The sequence below is a fragment of the Ceraceosorus guamensis genome (assembly GCF_003144195.1).
Source record: "Ceraceosorus guamensis strain MCA 4658 unplaced genomic scaffold IE81scaffold_64, whole genome shotgun sequence".
NCBI lineage: Eukaryota > Fungi > Basidiomycota > Exobasidiomycetes > Ceraceosorales > Ceraceosoraceae > Ceraceosorus > Ceraceosorus guamensis.
The window spans coordinates 1-16558 of record NW_020290059.1 but is presented as its reverse complement, the minus strand read 5'-3'; the positions used below and the strand labels follow the sequence as shown (position 1 = coordinate 16558).

The window sequence follows — 16558 nt, the reverse complement described above, 5'->3', positions numbered from 1 at the left end:
TAGTCCGCCCAAGTCGCCTAGCTAGAGGCAGAGCATTTGATTGGTGAGAGGATATCGACCTCTCTCGATTTGAGCCCGCTGCATGCTGGCTTGCATGGCTTTGTTGGGTGTTTGCGGAGGGACAAAGGGACAAGCAAGCCAGCCATCAACGCGAGCGAGCGAGGCTTGTGCGCTGTTTTCCCCGGCCCCGCGCGGGGGCTCCGTCTTTGCACGGAAAGTCACGTCACGATCGAGTCACAGTCTGAGTGCTGCGTGCGCACTCTGCGTGCCTTTCTTTCATTTGTGCGCGATTTGGTTCGCGCGCATAAATGAGGCGGGCGGGGCGTGACCTGCATGCAGCAGTCACACAGTGAAAGGGATATGAGCGGCGGGGTATATCTGTTATGAGCAGCCGTGAGTCGTGAGTCATGAGTCACAGTGTGAGTGTGAGTTGCCGTGTGTCGACTGCATTCCTCGATGTGACGAGCTGCTCCTTTCCCGACCACATCATCGCAGCCCTTGTGTCGGGTGCTAGCATACTGAGCACTCGCGTTCGGAAGGCCCAAAGCGGCGCATCGATACAAAGTGAATTGGCAGGCGAGTCTTTCTAGGAGAAAGTGAGGAGAGGAAAAGAAGAAGAAGAAGAAGAAGAAGAAGAAGAAGAAGAAGAAGAAGAAGAAGAAGAAGAAGAAGAAGAAGAAGAAGAAGAAGAAGAAGAAGAAGAAGAAGAAGAAGAAGAAGAAGAAGAAGAAGAAGAAGAAGAAGAAGAAGAAGAAGAAGAAGAAGAAGAAAGATTGCGAGATGATTTCGCCTTTTCTCTCGTTGAGCACCTCTTCCATCTTGACTCTATCCTACGTCGGAGGTCTTTACGTATCGAGCAAGACGAGAGTGGGCACACTAGACGAATCTACGGGATTGAAGAGGACGAAAGATGATGCAGATGTGGTGCGGGCTAGATTGAAGACGATTGGTTATGTTGCTGCGGGGAGCGTGGTCTTGACCCTTGCCGTGCTGAGTGGAGCGGATGAGGGCACGGAAAGAGGCAAAGTGGGTTCGCTGAGCAGCCCTTTCTGCTGGCGTAATCACACCATCGCTGATTTCACAAGAGTATCCTACTTCGTGTTTTAGCATCCTCTTATCAGGTGCATCACCCTGCTCTCCAAGATTGGACTTCCGCTGCCATATCCTTCCATCCTCACCAACGCCTTTCCACCTCTCGACCCACCATTGTTCTCCTTTTTGCTTACACAAGCAAAACATGTCCTATACGGTCTTGGCTTGACAGCAACTTTGTACTTTGGACCGCTCGTCACGTTGGCTTTGGACAAGGAGCTTCCAGGTCAAGAAAACTTCGAGTACAAGAGGGACGTGCAAAGTCGATGGGACAATGTCTGGGGACTGCGAAACTACGTCGTTGTGAGTGTCGCAGACGGACGCCCTGCTCAAATTCCGAAGCTGGGATTGAAGCTTTACGAAGTGCAGCCATGCAAGGCGACTAATCTGCTACCCTACCATGCGCACGTGCACAGGGTCCTCTGACAGAAGAGATCGTCTTTCGAGGCTGCATAGTCGGTCTGACATCAAGCACGCGCAGCAGCACGCTCTTTCACTCCATCTTTCTGACTCCTTTCTACTTTGCCGTAGCGCACCTGCATCACGCTTACGAAGTCTGGGCGGATCACCAATACAGCACGACCGGTTTGAAAATCGGCTTGACGCACGCTACTTTTCAACTGCTCTACACCAGCTTGTTTGGTTGGTATGCCAATTGGTTGTTCGTCAAGAGCGCTTCGCTCGCTCCTAGCCTCGTCGCTCATGTTTGGTGCAACATCATGGGCTTGCCTGCTCCCTTCGACGATGCTTCGCGCTTGGCTGTGCCCGACGCAAAAGAGCAAAGAAGATTTGAAAAGGATTTGCTCAACGTCTCAAACGAAAGGGAAAGAGCGCATGTTCTCGACGCATCAAAGGCAATTCAGAGCAAGCTGAAGCGCAGAAAGTGGATCGTGTGGACGTCTCATGTGATGGGAGTGGCAGGCTTTGCATGGGCCATCAGGATGAGTTGATTCGTGTTCGATTCCATCACGTACAGAGGCTTGCTCTGAATCTCATCACTGCGCCGAGACGTCCGACCAAAGCTGTGTTCAGACAAACAGCCATGTATTGCGTGAACGATTTGCACGAACACTGCCCTGGAGGAAGGATGACACCAAGCTGATCACGCATTTTCTGCGTCGTGCTGCTCCGCCTCTTCTTCACCTAGGGTGTCCGCCTGAGCCTGAGCCTGATCGCCGCCCCACCAGCCTCTTAACGCGTTGCGCAGCATGCCAATAGGCCCCATATCTGCATCATCTCCTTCTTCCGCCTCCGCAAACATTTCATCGCCTTCTTCTCCATCTTCATCAGCAGCCTGACCAAATGCGCCCGGAGGTTCATCTGCCGCCACGCCTCTATTTCGCCTCGCCTCAGCCGTCATCTGCATCAGCTCGGCCATGAGGTCTTCCTGGTCACAGACGGAACGGGAGCACACGCACGTGATGCGTGAGTGTGCAACAAAATATGGTGCGGCTCGATCATTCAAAATGATATCAAGAGATGCATACTCACCCGAGTCTCGTCGTCCATCTGCTCCATCGCAGCCCCCCACTCCTCCAGTCCGCCCCCACCTCCTCGCATCATGTTGACAAGGTTCTGCAGCGCATTGGCCAGCCCTCCACCTCCTGCAGCACCGGCAACATTGGAAGCCAGCCCGCTCGCCCTCATCTGCCTCTCCCTCTCCCGCTGTACAGGCGCAAAGTACTCGTCGTCGTAGCACGTCGCATGAGGACCTTTAGGAGGCAGGGGGTCCCACGCGTCCAGCGATTCCTTGTTTGTGATCTCGGGAGGAAAGTACCCTATGAGCTTTTGACGCAATGCGTCGGGCACTGCGCAAGCACGCAAGTAGAAAGGGAGACACGCGCGTGAGGCGGAGGAGCCTGCGAACAACCAGAGGAGATGCTACTCACAGTCGGACACCAGAACGTGCCTATACACGGCTCGACGATGGGTGTCTGAGCATTGCAAAGGTCTCGGCTTGTTCTCGCTCTTCTGTAGCTCAGGCCAAATCTCTTCCAACGTATCTAAAAGCCACTGGTTCGTCGCAGGTTCTCTCCAAAGGCTCTCGCTCCTAGCCACGTAGATATTGCCAAGCAACAGAGCAAGCGCGTCTTCCGAGGCCGAGTATCTGTCCTCATCGATGCGGAACAGATTCGAACCTGCAAGGGATTGTGGAAGCGCATTGCCGATCTTGTCGAAGAGCATGGTCACAAAGACGGGGCATCTTGCAATGGCCAGCTTGAGCGCTGCGCTGCTGCGTTCACTCTCCTAAAGAGCCCAGCGGAAGGTTAAGCGTCAGTGGCCTCACGTCATCGCAATCTGATCCTCGTTGTGTCCGGCTGTCTCACCTGCCTGCCCTCGTCTTTCTCAATAGCTCTGACAGCCAGCGCTCTAGCGTAATACAGACCCACCGTCCAATCCAAGGCGGACCAAGGCTCTTGCGCAAGCCCAGCTTCTTTCCAAAGTTTCTGCTCGAGCGGATTGAGCTTGACGCGAAGCTCTTTGGCCTTGCCCTGGGCTTGCAACAATTTGGCATTGCTAGCGTCGAGCTGGTCGAGCATCTCGACGAACCAGCCGTACTGTCTAGCTTTGACGGCGATAAAGTCGATCCAAAGCACCGAAGCGTGCGGGTCCTCCAGGGGATCCAATCCGAGTATGAACTTTGTCCACTCCAACGCCGTCCTCCACGTTCCCTTTCTGCACAAAAAGTTAATCTGCCGATGCACCGCCAACCACAATCCTCTATTCTCCACCTTTGCAAAGTCCACCTGAGGAGGGCCCGAAGAAGACACCAGGCCGGAGGTAAAGATAGGAGAGGCGGTCCGCTCGTATGCGAACAAGGCGCGAGCGTTGAAGTCTGAAGCTTGGCCTAGATCTCCTTGATGGCGAGAAATATCCGACAACTGCAGCAGGGTGTCCACATGCCAGGGACACTGCCTGAGCAGAGCTACCAATTGATTCGGATCGTACCTGAGCGGGGGCGCGTACAAAATCAAGAGAGGACGTCAACAGATGCATGCACAGCACGGCAGATACTCTATCTGGCAGCAACTCACGATTGTACTGCTTGCAAGAATGCCAGCTGCACTTGGCGATAAGCGCTGCATCGACGCGGGACAGCCAAATTGCTCATCATTTCAGCTAGACGCCTCAAATCAAAGAGACACTGGCGCGCGCTACATGAGATCTCCTCACCGGCTATGTATCCAAGCACCCATCCTTCCCCTTTCCGAAGTCAGCGTCTCCATGTTCATTCCCGTAAACGTCCTACTGATAGGCGGCCAAGTGTCGGGCGGCTGTACCAAGGTGTTCCTGAACCTACTATTGGAGTTCCAATTTGTCTGCGCTCTCCTAGATGCGGCACCGCCCGCAGTATTGTTTCCCGAGGCTGCCATTTCGGCTTCATAAGCTCTGACAGCTGCAGCTCCGAATTGTCGCTTGAGCTCGACCGTAGGATCGAGGAATGATGCGCTGAGAGCCAGAAGGGAGCGCAAGGATGACAGGTGCGTGTTGGAGAAGGAAGCATCAGCCTCTTGAGATGTCGACGATCCGACTGCGTCGCCAGACAACTCCGACGAGCGACCAGACAACTTGGCTTGCGAGGCCAACAGCTCGGTGAATTCGTCCATGCTCATATTGCCAAGCGTCTTTTCACCATCTGCTTTTGCCTTGCTAGATCCGCTCGCGCGGCCGTTGCTAGGCTTCTTGGCTTTTCTTTGAGCTTGTGGCTGCGGACCAGTCTTTCCCGCACCTGAGGCGGGCTTCGTAACTTGATCTGTTCCAATGCCCGGTGCAGTCGTAGCCTCGGCAGCATCAGCATCGTTCGAAGCATTCGTTCCCTCTTTCGACTTTCTCTTTTTCTTTCTCCTCGCAGTCTTCTTTCGCAGCGAATCTTCTCCTTCTCCTGAAGTCCCGTCGTCTAGACCACCAAGCTGCAAAGGTTGCTCGGATGGAATGTCAGTTGCAGATCCTCATACCTTTGCCAATCTCCTCCTCCTCTACACTCACCGCCGCAAAGAATCCAGCCTGTCCAATGGAAGTGCCCTCGCCGCGCTCGGCCGCATCTTCTTCATTGTCCGTCTCAGCTTTCTCGGACTCTTCGTCCGACGCGTCCACTCCATCGAATCTGACCTGCCTATCCGTCGCTGCACTTGGTCGTTCCCCGGCCTCCTCAAGCGGAGGAGCTTCCGGTCCCGATTGCTTTTCGCCTTGCTGCTGCATTGACGCCTGTAATGTATTGGTCTCGCGTGCGCCCTTACCCTCACCTTCCAGCACGGCACCTCTAAGACTCTCCTCCCATTCCCTCGCAAATTCAACGATGCTCTTGCCGTCGCTGTGCTGCAGAACGTCTCTGGGAACCATATTCCTGACATGCGTTGGGGCAGACTGACTAGCCTGTCCTTCGCTGCTGATGAGTCTCAGCTCCGGTTGAGCGGGTGGAGATCTGCTCGCTTGAGCAATGCGGTGCCCTTGCTCTCCGTGTATGCGGGCCGCTTCCGACTCTAATTCTTCCCAAGTCCACAGCAGACTGTCCGTCCTGGGCAAATAAGGCCCCACGTCCACCAAGAATACGCGGTCCATATTTCTAGTCAAGTACGCATCGAACACAAAGTCCTGAACACTGAATCCCGCATCTCTTCCTTTTTTGGCGCCAGGCGGCGGCGTTCTAGGTCGGAGGTACGTTTCGTAAAAGTCGACGAGCTGCGCACGGATGGTTTGCTGCGTCGAAACGTCTTGCAGGTGGGAGTAGAAGACGTTGTCGCGCTGAGAGATGCCGATCAGGTTGGCCGCTCGAACGAAACATCGATACTCGTGCGAAGGTGGCATGTCGAACCATTTCTTGAGCACCAAGCCTGCTGGCACATTCTTCATGGGCTCAAGAGTCGCACCACCGCTGCTCATTGTGGCGATCTCCAACTCGTCCTGCGCAGCGGGTGCAGAGGTGTCCTCACGATGCGAATCGGTGGAAGAGATGGCCACTGCACTTTTCCCAGCAGTCGACTGAGCATCGTAAAGAAGCTTGGCTTGCTCCGTGTCGTTGGCGACAAAGTCGGACGACTTGAGCAGCAAGTAGACATCGGCAGGCGTCGTACATCGCAGGGTCGAGCCAGCTACGATCCAGGCAGCATCCTGTACGCAGAGCGAGGTCAAGTGTGTTCAGTCATGCTACAGGAGCGCGATCGAGCAATGTATTGCTCACCAAAGGTGCGCTCCAGTTGAGCTTAGGAAAGACGGCGCCATCGTAGCTCTTGATGACGTCTCTGATCCTGGCATCCAGCCTATCAAATTTAGCCGGTCTCACATCTTCCGCATCGTCCTCGTCCTGCGCATCTGTTGGTCTCCGCGTCGTCTGCTGCTCCCCTTCTCTTCCTATGGGCAAGTCAGAGCCCTCAGGCAAGACGATGCCATCCTCTTCTAACCATTTCAAAAATTCTGGTTGCACCTCTTGCAAATCTATGATGGTAGCTTTGGGAGAGATCTTTCGAAAGTTGGGATACCAGGTGGAGAAGAGGGTGCTCTGAAGCGCTTGGGATGGAGAGGTTAGGGCCGGAAGGGCGGAAGGGCGGGAAGCCGTTGGCGTGGAAGAGGTGGTCATGCTGAATGCGCAACTATTTGTGAGCGTCTGTGTCGAATAGAGGCGGCCACGACTAGCGCTTGGCTCTACCTGAAACGTTCCAAAGGCAAAGCTTAGGCGGAGCTGTTTGAAGTGTTTTGTGTCTCACCACTTGACCCGCCAAATGAAGCACGTCCCTCTCGACGCGCTTTCGATCGAACAAAGTCTCGCGAGGTGCGAGTGTATGTGCGAGGCCAGACGAGATTGTTGATCGTGCTTTCGGCTGTGGGCAAAAATGGTGGTCGAAGCGAGCACCACTTGCAGACCTTGATCACAAAGCCCATCTATGTCTCTCTCTCTCTTTCTCTCTGCTCCCTCTTGTCGCGACTTCTGATGACATGATTTTTCGGTGTGTGTGGAGGAGCTGCTGTTGTGTATAGGCGGCATATACATGTGTGCGCACATGCATGATTCAAATTCTGATGATTGCTGCGTTTCAACACGGTCACGTGATCAGCAAATTCACGTGCAACAGAAATCACGACTCAAACTCGTGACTCGTGACTCCACATCCAGCAGCATGGGACATCGATCTTGGTCTTTGTGAGGCCCGAGGCCAAAAGCTGCTCAACGTCTCGAATCGCCGTCAATGTTGGTCTCGTCCACGACATGCTTCTCCCTCGACTCAAAGACTTGCAATGCTAAGCGTCCAAGACAAGCACACGGCACGTTGACATTTCGCACGGCTAGACGAGCGCGAATATTTCAACATGGACCTTCCGACCAGACTAGGTCCTCAGCGCAAGAAGATCAAATTGAATCCTGCCTCGGCCCACTCTGCAAGCACTCCAAACGCGACATCTCCCGCTTCGTCAGCTGCTTCCTCAAGATTCACGCTTGAAGCTCTTCAGAAAGTGGACCACAAGCCAGCATCGAGCTCATGCAGGCGCATTGATGGAGCGGAAAAGGGACAACCATCAGCTTCTTCCTTCTTGAACCTGAAGGCTGATCTCGCTGAGAGACAAGGAAGGAGGGAAAGGGAGACGAGAGAAAAGGTGTGTAGGTCTACAAGCGATGCATCGAATCGTTCAGTGCGCGCATACATGCGTTGATCCTCAACCCTCTGACGCACGCTCAACTCGTGACTCGCTCGGCCTGTCTCTTCCTTCCCTAACCGGGTCGAACCTTGCCGACCCTTCTACAGTCCTCCAACATTCTTCCCTCTCATCTTCTCCCTTCCCGTTCAACCCTAGATCGTTCTCACAACAAATCGTCCGGCAATCGCACCACTTCTTCGTGGAGCAACACGCCATCGGCACAATTGGAAGCTGCTCGTCTTTCGCTCGAACGCAAAGCAAAAGCTTACGAGTTGCTTCGCAAGGGAAAAGAAGGAGGAGTAGATGAAGAGGAGTTTAGAGGTGGGGTGGTGGATTGGGATCTGAAGCGGATGCGCGATGAAGATGAGGGGAGGGAGGATGAGGATGAGGATGAAGAAGCGGAGGGTAAACGGGATGAGAATCTCGCGAGCGTGGGAGGAGAGGATCCACTGATCGAGTATACGGACGAACTTGGAAGGTCTCGAATGATGAGGCGCAGTCAAGTTCCGAGGGACTGGTTGAGGGAGCAAGAAAGAAAGACTCAAGAGGGCAACAATGGTGATGATGGTCAAAGCTACGATGAGTCAGTCTCGCCTTTCCTCCTCGTCTCACGAGCAATTCAGAGCTGACGCTCGACAAACCTTTTGCCCGCTTGCGCAGCGCGATCTACGCTCCTCAGACAGACTTTCCAGTCTATCAAAGAGACCCTCGAACTCTTCCGGTGACATCTAGCCGCAATCAGAGACATTTCGACGCTTCACACGAAGTGAGGAACAGGGGGGCCGCATTTTACGCGTTCGACAAGGACGAAGATGCGCGTCAGAGGCAGATGAGGGAGTTGCAAGAGGAGCGAAAGAAGACGGAAAGTAGACGAAAGAGCGAAGATGGGGAAGAGGTGCAGCTGGATGAGAAGGGAGGTGTGGGCCGAGGTGTGGATCAGGATGAGCTGAGAAGAGAAAAGAGGAGGAGAGAAGTGGAGCAGAAGAGGAAGGAGTTGGAAGCGAAGAGGAAGAAGACGCTGAGCGATTAGCCCATTGGGGCGGAGCGTTCCTCTTGCGCTATCCCACATTCAGCTCGCTTTCGAGCGCTTCGTGCGTCATGTCGTCTGGCGCGGTGTCGCTTTCGCCATGTATGCCCCAATCATGAGCGCTAGCAATCTGCATGTCCTCTTCGTAAATCTTAGCAGCGCAATACCGCACCCAAATTGCGCAGCTCTTCGTGCCTTTGCTGTTCGTTTGACATGAATGCGAAGTGGGTGTACGCTCAGCTATGCTGTGTGGTGAGCGTCGCAAAGTATTCAACGAAATGCCAGAATTAGAGTCGACGGCAGGGAGAATCTTGCTGCAATCACAATTTAGCGCGCGAATGGGATGCCCTGTGCTGCTCGTGCAGCGGCAAGCGCACTAAATCCGGTTCATCCGATTCGCGCTCACGACTCTCGACCAGCCATGTCGAGAATCCTAACAACCACGACCAGTGACCGAACAAGGCAGAACCGAAATCACGAATCCTTTCGATCTTCACCCTCCTTTTACTCCGCCATCTCTGCTCGCTCGAAAAGTGAGACGCGTGGAAAAATGTCGCGCTCAGGCCCACAAGCGTCGGACTCCGCCTCGAATCCAGACGCAAAGCAAGTAGCGCGATCATTGTGGAAAGGTGCTGATCTGCCGCTATCGGTGCTGGAGCAGACGAGCATACACTTTACTGGTCCTCTCCATCCCCTGCCCAGCTCTTATCGTATTGGAGTAGCAGCCCAAGTGAGTTTGAACGCATCCTCATCCCCACCCCCCTTATCCTGACTCGAGCGTCAACATTGCGATGTACGGATTGGGGTTTGCATACATCACGCGTTTGACATGGATCTGATTTGCAATCTTCGCATCCGTGGATTCGTATGCGATTCAGGCTTGCATAGCGGTTGTGGCCCTCGCTGCCCAGCTCTTGCATCATCTTCGAGAGAAGAAGAGCAGCAGCAGCAGCGATGCATCTCGAGATGCCGCCGAACGGCTGAATCTGGACCATGCCTCGTTCGCACCGATCACGGTCGATTCGTTACACGCCTCCTTCGAGTTCAATTCCGAGAAACATATCCGTGAGTTTCGCCAGGCGTGGCAGCTATAGTCAGCTGCCGCATCGCTGGGGGGCGTGTGCCTATCAATGAGGGCAGGGCAACAGACTGATTTGAAAAGCGCCCCCCCCCGCAAACGCCCCGCCCCGACTCGAATGAATGAATGAATGTTCGGAGTGCACAGGAGTTGCTCCAGGATGGACAGACACAGTTGCAGACTCTCTGCTATTGTCGAGCCCCGAAGCGCAAAGACTCGTCAACATTTGCCCCGAAGCAGCAAAAGAGTGGGACGTTCTAGCAGGCATCTATCGTACCAAACCTACGTGCAACAAGAGCTCCTCCACCGCTTCACCTCACGTCCGACTGCACACCAATTTCCCTCATCACAAGAGCGGCTTGCTGGAGATTCTAGGACTGATGCCCGTGTCAAAGCCCGCTGACATGGTGCCATCGAACGTCGAAAAGGAACAAGCGTCCCGAGTCACGCGAGAAGAGGTGCAAGAAGCCCTCTTGCGATGGGAAGGTCAAGCGTTCGAGAGGAGAGCGAGAGAAGAGAGAATGTGCGCTACAATGTTTCGAAGGCAAAAAGATTGGGATAGCTGCGAGGTCGGAGGGGCGATACGCGAATGGGTGCAAAAAGATGAAGGCGTTCCGTTTCGCATCACTGCCATCTCTTCCCAAGCTGACGACGTGCGAGTGCCAAAAACATCGGACCCTAAGCGGCACGCAGCTGCACAAGCGGTCCTTCCAACCTCTACGCATCCCAGTGTCAATGGTCCTCTACTAGGCCCCACCCCTCACCTACGGGCACTGCGCGTGCTAGACTTGTCCAGAGTGCTAGCAGGCCCTATAGCAGCGCGCACCCTAGCGCTGCACGGCTCGCAAGTCTTGCAGATATCCAGCCAAAACTTGCCAAATCTTCCTTTGGCAGAACTGGATACTGCTAGAGGCAAGCGATGCGCCACGCTCGACTTGAACGAGGCACAAGACCGAGAAAAGTTCAAGCAGTTGATACAGGGCACAGATGTCGTCTTGCAAGCTTATAGACGTGAGTGTAGGTAGGGCTGCATTCTCTTGGTCCGTGGCGCGCGCGAGTGCGACCTTCGTTGATTGCCCGTACTGGGGCCCACGCGCTTTCCAGCGGGCTCAATTGCCTCCAAAGGCTTTTCGCCATCAGAAGCGCAGCAGCTTCGTCCAGGTATCGTCTACGCATCCCTATCCGCATACGGTTTCACAGGTCCCTGGTCAAATGTTCGCGGGGTGAGTGCATCTTCCCAGCAAAAGGCATGCTGACCATCTATCCACCTGGCGATCCATTCGTCCATTCCGGACATGATTTCGTGGTCGTGGGCACGGAGAAGCTGACTTGTTCGCCCCCATCTTGTCAACCTGTTCCAAACCCCTCCCCCCAACCGCACATCCGTTCGGGCGTCCATATTTATCGTCGGGCCCAACTCGACAGTTCGACTCGTTGACGCAGACTGCGTGCGGCATCAATCATGAGGAAGCCCTATCCTACGCGCGCTATCGCAAAAGCAACCAACGCGAGGCACAAGGGGATGTGAATGCGGATGTGGATTCCGGAGCTATCGAGCCCAGAGCCTTGCCTTGCCAAGCTTTGGACCACGCAGCGGCGTACATGTTGGTAAGTGATCAGTGCGTGGCGCAGCTGAGCACATCCGCAGTCACTCTCCAGCTCAAAGAGAACCTCTCAATCGTTATGTTGATCCTGGTCTCAATGATCCGCTCTTCGCATACCCCCGCCACGTCCGGCCCGCTCAAAAAAGGCCTTTGGCATTCTAGCTTCCTTGATTCGCCACGAGCTGAGCGGTAGCAGCAAAGGTTCGCACGTACAAGTATCTCTAGCGGGCGTAGCGTACTGGCTCACTTCCCTGGGTCGCGTGCACGGCGACGAAGCATGGGAAGTCGATCCTCTTCCCAACGTTGAGGCCTATTTGCAGGCAAGCAAGATCCGTTCCGACTCTCGCGCGGATCAAAAGGGCGAGCAAGTGCGAGCAACACTGTTCGGAGTGGCGCATGCTGCCAACATTCAGGGCGTATCGACTCGTTACGGGGAAGCGCCGGTCAGGATCGGGATCGATGCTGCAGAATGGGCGGCCTGAAGCATCTTTCGCCTTTTTTCTTTTCGACGGACGAAGAAGACCGATGAGGGCTCGTCAAGTCGTGGCATGAAGCGATGCGGAGAGCGATGCGCTCATCGTGCTTCCAAAGATTCGTCCCCTTCCGCAGCTTTCTTGACGGGTCTGACGACAACACGAGTACCTCTGACATCCGTCAACCAAGTGGGCAATCCTTTGCGATCACGTCGCGCCGCTCCGGCCTCTTCTTCCGACCTCTTTCCATCTTTTGCGTTGGCGCTCTTGTCGTCCGCGCCGCTCTGTACCAATGCTCTCATCCCCGCGAGAATGTGAGTGCCCTGTATCCTGAGTCGTATGGGCTCTGCACCAGGTCCGGCGAGCGAGACGGGCCGATAAGGACCCTCCGCGGGCGTAGGTAAATGCAGCTCGTAGTCTATCCTTTCGATGCTAGGTATATCCTTGTTTCCCTTTCCCATCCTTTCGCCAAACAATTCTCTGATCTCCTTTTGTCGATGGGTCTCCACTTTGCGCTGCAGTGAGAGGCGAGCGGCGCGTACTGCTGGATGCTCCGCCGTACCGGTAGCATCGAAGTCGGCTGCACTCGACTCTTGAAGTTGCGCGTCGGCTGATGAAGCGTCCAGCAGACGTTTGCGCTTATTGGCCCCTAGAAGCGGTTCATCTTCGGCGTGCCCGTGTCTCATAGCTCTTCCTGCGCCTCCCTCAGCTCCGGGTCTCGCACTTGCATTCCCAAATCCAGCATCGCTTTTGGTTGCAGGAACTCCAGCAGCCTCAGCCTCACCAGCTAGAAGCACATCCAAGAGCGCTCTGGGATCCTTTCCTTTGAGTTCGGGTAACGTCTTGTCTACCTTTCCTTCTGAATCCTCTTCATCTCTGCCACCTTTCGTGCTCGACCGACCAGCGACGGCACTTTTGGGACCCCTTACTTCTAGAGCCCCTAGAGCTTGAGCCAAGGCGGCATGCAGGATGCTGCGGGAATTTCCGCCGCCTGCACGGCCCAGCGATCCGCTCAGAAGCACCCAGCGCGTTCCAGGCACGTACAGGATGTGCGTACCTCCGCATATGTCTGGAGCGTGTGGTGGGAGGGTGAGGTGTAGGTGGATGAAGGACGAGGTGATTGAGGTGACGGGTGTTTGTAGAAGATAGAGGTGGTGTGTAAAGTAATTGCGCAGCTCCGAGGTCAGACGCGCCTGCATCGCTTGAGGTGAGATGCCACGCAATGCTGAAGGTGCTGAGAGGGCGAGGAACTTGCGTCACGGTCAGCGAACGCTATCGGCGGACTGCCTCTCTTTTGTATATTGGGCTTGCTCTCCACGCCTTGCACTCACTCGCATCTCCGTCGTCAAAGAAAGCTCTTGCAGCTGTCCAGGTGCGACTAGTGGGACTGACTTGAAGCGCTTCAGCAGAAATCATCGAGACCATAGCGTAGCTGATTCCCTCTGGCCAATCAGTCTCCATAATCCTATCCACCGCTCTGCTCTTGGGCACTCTGCCATCCAACATGGGTCCCTTCCACAAAGCTCTGAGTTCCTCGACATTCCTGGCCCTTCTAGACTCGTGCAGGTCCAAGTAGGTTGACGTGGAGGTCCCAGTCGAAGCGCCTGCATTGCGACGACTGAAAGAGGGAGGTGTGATGTCTCGATCGGTTGATCGACCGGAAGATGATAGAGATGATAACCAGCGCGAAACGAGAGAGCAGATGGAGGCTTTGGGCAGAATGGTCAGCAGTCGGCGTAATGCTGGTGTGGGCGCTAGTAGCGTGGAGGAGGGGATGCTTTGAAGGGTGTGAATGGATTTTTGACCGGTGGCGGAGCTGCCGGGTATAGTGCTGGCCCCTAGCAGGTCAGTGGTGATGGCCATTGTCTGCGGCAGATGAGAACTTTTGTCAGGGCTCGCTAATGAATGCAGGAAAGAGTAGTGGCAAGAAGGTGAAGTGATGGTAGGTCTACTGAAGAGTGCCCCCGTTACAGTATGGAAGACATCATCAGCATACACACTGTCCAGCTATGCATTCGTCACGCACCGATCGTGTATCAATCGCAAGGCGATCAGGCGCGAAGGTCACTCCTCTATTCATACCCGCGCGTTGCAAAGCTGCTCGCTCGATCATCAACCAGCAGATGCCGCGGGCCAGCAGCAGACGCGTCGCGGCGCGCCTAGCCGCGCAGACACACGTGATTGAAATATTGACGCAGCGGAGGCGCGGCGGCGGGCGCGCGCCAGCGCAACGATCACGGATGAGAGCGGCGCGGCGCGGCGGCGGGGGCCAGTGATGAAGGGCGTGCTGGGCGCGCGCATGCCCGAGGCGGTCGATGTCGACAACGTCGTCGACGTGCTGCGCGCCGCCGCATCACAGGCGCGAGTTGCGCACGGCCATCTTATGCTCGTTTGTTGCTGATGATGAGCGGGGTGGTGCGAGGCGGCTCAGCGCGCGCGCGTTGGCGTTGGCGCGCGATGGGGCGCTCTGGCATGATGCAGTCGTGAGTAGTCAGTCAGAGGCCGTCACGAGGTGAGCTGTTAAAGTCTATAGCCTGCAAGACTCACATTGATGCTTGGCTGCAATTCAGCTGAGGTGTTTGCCGCGTTGTCCAGCTTGGCACTCTCCACTGCTCCTCCACCATCCTCCAACACTCACAGACTTGCGCTTGACTCTTGACTGCCGCTTCTCTCTATCACGAGTGAGCAAGTACTGCATTCAGACTGGTACTGGAGTCTTTTGCATCCAACGGGTATCTTCTATTTCATTGGTCACTTTCCAAGTCGATAGACCATCATGGTGCGTATTGACGCCGGCTTCGTAGCTCGAGACTTGAGCACGTCCTTCGAAGCGTGGCCAAATGCGCCGGAGGGTGGGTAGCTAACGATCGCCACCCTTCCAACATGCACGCTCTGCACTCATCCAGGACCGCATCAAGGAGGTGAGCGATTTTGGAGAGCGTCCGGGTACCCAGCGCCATCCACCTCATCGCTGATGGCACCCGCTCATCTTGTCCTTCAGAAACTCAACTCCCTTCGAGCCGAGGCTGATCAAGCTATTGATCGAGCTGAAGCAGCCGAGAAGCGCGTGAAGGACCTAGAGCAGGAGATTCTCACAAAGGATCAAGAGATCGCTTCCCTCTCTCACAAGAACAGTCTCCTCGAAGGAGATCTGGACAAGACGGAGGCCAAGTTGCACGAAGCTAAAGCTAGTCACAATGATCACGAATCTTCTAGGACTGCCGCCGATGATCTTTCTAGAAAGATTTCTCTTCTTGAAGAGGAACTCGACAATGCCGAAAAGAATTTGCGCGAGACCACCGAGAAGTGAGTGGATGTTGTTCCATGCGAGATGGCGTGCATCTAGGCAGCTACTTGGCTTCCAAGGTCGTTGTGGTCGTCTGAGCGCGTAGCGGGAGCGTAGGGTGGTGGAGGGGCGCCGCTTTCGGCACGCCTTTCATCAAAGGCTTTCGACAGGCTTGGTCTTGAAACCTGATGCGGTGCAGGGTAGCAGGTTGGCTTCTCACCTTCTGCACCAAGGAGGATGGTGGGAAGGAGACGACTGTTCGCGCAGTGCCAGCAAACAACGTCGGCCCGGCCATTCTCCCCCCTGGACAGTGCCCCTAAACGCGTAGCTTCTCTCACTGCAAGGTCCAACGCACGCTGACACTCGTCGTGCATATTTCTTCAACCTTGTCCCACTCATCCTTCCCAGGTTGCGTCAGACCGACGTGAAAGCTGAGCACTTTGAGAGACAGGTGGCCAGCCTCGAGAGGGAGCGCGACGGGTGGGAGCAAAAGTTCGAAGAGGCGGAACAGAAGCACAAGCACACCAAGGCGGAATTGGACGAGGTTGTGGCTCAGATGGAAAGCCTTTGAACCGATTCGTCTTCAAGCGGCTTGGTCAAGGATGAGATTCGACACCTAGATCAGGACCAAGAGTCAGCAAAGAAGGCAGAGGCGGAAAAGGAGGCGTCGGTCGGTACATTGGGTGTGGGATGTGCGGATGGGCCTCGCCTGGAATGTGGCTTGGACGACTCCAAGATCCAGTCGGACTGCGAAGCCGTCTGCATGCCAGGCGCTTTACCGCCAGATCTCTCCTCTTTCGCTCCCTCTTCGCCATCTGGCACAGACCAACAGCTTCCTCCACCTGCCCTCGCACCATCCATCAGCGTCGCTCTCGCTTCTCTACTGTACCTGGCCCTGCTCAACACTTCCCTCATCACGAACCTATTCTCCAACATGTGAAAAGGTATTCAAGTCTCTTCTCCGAACGAGTTCTCTGGGCATGGCTTTTGCAGGCCATGCGGTGTGATTACGGACGACTGAGTGCGCCGAAGGCCAGTGCGAGGATTTGGGGGATGTGCGATATGATATGGAATTCGGTTTGACACGTGTCTGACATCCTGCTTGGTCGCGAGGGTATGCCACGCTCATCGTGCTTGTCGCTCGATCGAGATTTGGTTGGGAAAAAGGCACGCAGCATCGATGCTGCGTTTTGCCCCCCCACTCGGTTTTCCCCCAAATTTCGACACGCTTGACTGCACAGGAATGTGGAACACTTCGCAAGTCGCGAGAAGGGGGGGGTCGAATGACTGCGCCCTTTTTGTTGGACGAGCGATGTGGAAAAGGGTGGGATGCACCTTTTTGAAAGGTGGGGGGGGGGGGGGGGGGGG

The 16558-nt window shown here is 55.2% G+C and overlaps 6 protein-coding genes across 6 annotated transcripts; 4 read left to right on the top strand and 2 right to left on the bottom strand.

Annotated features, from left to right (window-relative positions):
• The first annotated feature begins 417 nt into the window (after positions 1–417).
• On the top strand, positions 418–2409 carry IE81DRAFT_368197 (hypothetical protein). The gene is made up of 4 exons (XM_025517129.1): positions 418–596; positions 661–1026; positions 1108–1395; positions 1509–2409. Exons 2-4 carry the CDS (start codon positions 781–783, stop codon positions 2040–2042), a joined length of 1068 nt encoding a protein of 355 aa, XP_025367690.1. The 5' UTR covers positions 418–596; positions 661–780; the 3' UTR covers positions 2043–2409.
• Positions 2120–7037, bottom strand: IE81DRAFT_325465 (D123-domain-containing protein). Its single transcript, XM_025514520.1, has 8 exons — positions 6272–7037; positions 5080–6201; positions 4267–5003; positions 4128–4172; positions 3420–4041; positions 2982–3339; positions 2584–2900; positions 2120–2479 (listed from the first exon to the last, which is right to left on the bottom strand). Exons 1-8 carry the CDS (start codon positions 6665–6667, stop codon positions 2195–2197), a joined length of 3882 nt encoding a protein of 1293 aa, XP_025367689.1. The 5' UTR covers positions 6668–7037; the 3' UTR covers positions 2120–2194.
• Positions 7038–7214: 177 nt separating this feature from the next.
• IE81DRAFT_325464 (hypothetical protein) lies at positions 7215–8935 on the top strand. The gene is made up of 3 exons (XM_025514519.1): positions 7215–7680; positions 7830–8305; positions 8383–8935. The coding sequence occupies exons 1-3, from the start codon at positions 7396–7398 to the stop codon at positions 8750–8752; spliced, it is 1131 nt and encodes a 376-aa protein (XP_025367688.1). The 5' UTR covers positions 7215–7395; the 3' UTR covers positions 8753–8935.
• A 239-nt stretch (positions 8936–9174) lies between these two features.
• IE81DRAFT_368194 (CoA-transferase family III) lies at positions 9175–12359 on the top strand. The gene is made up of 6 exons (XM_025517128.1): positions 9175–9479; positions 9628–9814; positions 9975–10838; positions 10932–11050; positions 11253–11435; positions 11578–12359. The coding sequence occupies exons 1-6, from the start codon at positions 9300–9302 to the stop codon at positions 11911–11913; spliced, it is 1869 nt and encodes a 622-aa protein (XP_025367687.1). The 5' UTR covers positions 9175–9299; the 3' UTR covers positions 11914–12359.
• IE81DRAFT_349139 (hypothetical protein) lies at positions 12006–13767 on the bottom strand (the record flags this gene model as incomplete). Its single annotated transcript, XM_025516354.1, has 2 exons — positions 12006–13138; positions 13236–13767. 2 exons carry the CDS (start codon positions 13765–13767, stop codon positions 12006–12008), a joined length of 1665 nt encoding a protein of 554 aa, XP_025367686.1.
• A 669-nt stretch (positions 13768–14436) lies between these two features.
• Positions 14437–16261, top strand: IE81DRAFT_325462 (hypothetical protein). The gene is made up of 4 exons (XM_025514518.1): positions 14437–14683; positions 14811–14825; positions 14906–15210; positions 15599–16261. Exons 1-4 carry the CDS (start codon positions 14681–14683, stop codon positions 15759–15761), a joined length of 486 nt encoding a protein of 161 aa, XP_025367685.1. The 5' UTR covers positions 14437–14680; the 3' UTR covers positions 15762–16261.
• The last annotated feature ends 297 nt before the right edge of the window (positions 16262–16558 follow it).

Excerpts from the sequence above, each read along its gene's own strand:
- IE81DRAFT_325464 (XM_025514519.1), top strand. The coding sequence starts at position 7,396 with ATGGACCTTCCGACCAGACTAGGTCCTCAGCGCAAGAAGATCAAATTG. Across the intron at positions 7,681-7,829 it reads AAAGGGAGACGAGAGAAAAG|TCCTCCAACATTCTTCCCTC; the intron begins GTGTGTAGGTCT and ends ACCCTTCTACAG. Across the intron at positions 8,306-8,382 it reads GATGGTCAAAGCTACGATGA|CGCGATCTACGCTCCTCAGA; the intron begins GTCAGTCTCGCC and ends CCGCTTGCGCAG.
- IE81DRAFT_368197 (XM_025517129.1), top strand. The coding sequence starts at position 781 with ATGATTTCGCCTTTTCTCTCGTTGAGCACCTCTTCCATCTTGACTCTA. Across the intron at positions 1,027-1,107 it reads AGGGCACGGAAAGAGGCAAA|CATCCTCTTATCAGGTGCAT; the intron begins GTGGGTTCGCTG and ends TTCGTGTTTTAG. Across the intron at positions 1,396-1,508 it reads GACTGCGAAACTACGTCGTT|GGTCCTCTGACAGAAGAGAT; the intron begins GTGAGTGTCGCA and ends GCACGTGCACAG.
- IE81DRAFT_368194 (XM_025517128.1), top strand. The coding sequence starts at position 9,300 with ATGTCGCGCTCAGGCCCACAAGCGTCGGACTCCGCCTCGAATCCAGAC. Across the intron at positions 9,480-9,627 it reads GTATTGGAGTAGCAGCCCAA|GCTTGCATAGCGGTTGTGGC; the intron begins GTGAGTTTGAAC and ends TATGCGATTCAG. Across the intron at positions 9,815-9,974 it reads CAATTCCGAGAAACATATCC|GAGTTGCTCCAGGATGGACA; the intron begins GTGAGTTTCGCC and ends CGGAGTGCACAG.
- IE81DRAFT_325465 (XM_025514520.1), bottom strand. The coding sequence starts at position 6,667 with ATGACCACCTCTTCCACGCCAACGGCTTCCCGCCCTTCCGCCCTTCCG. Across the intron at positions 4,173-4,266 it reads GGTGCTTGGATACATAGCCG|CGCTTATCGCCAAGTGCAGC; the intron begins GTGAGGAGATCT and ends GCGTCGATGCAG. Across the intron at positions 2,480-2,583 it reads AGATGGACGACGAGACTCGG|GAAGACCTCATGGCCGAGCT; the intron begins GTGAGTATGCAT and ends GTCTGTGACCAG.
- IE81DRAFT_325462 (XM_025514518.1), top strand. Across the intron at positions 15,211-15,598 it reads TTGCGCGAGACCACCGAGAA|GTTGCGTCAGACCGACGTGA; the intron begins GTGAGTGGATGT and ends CATCCTTCCCAG.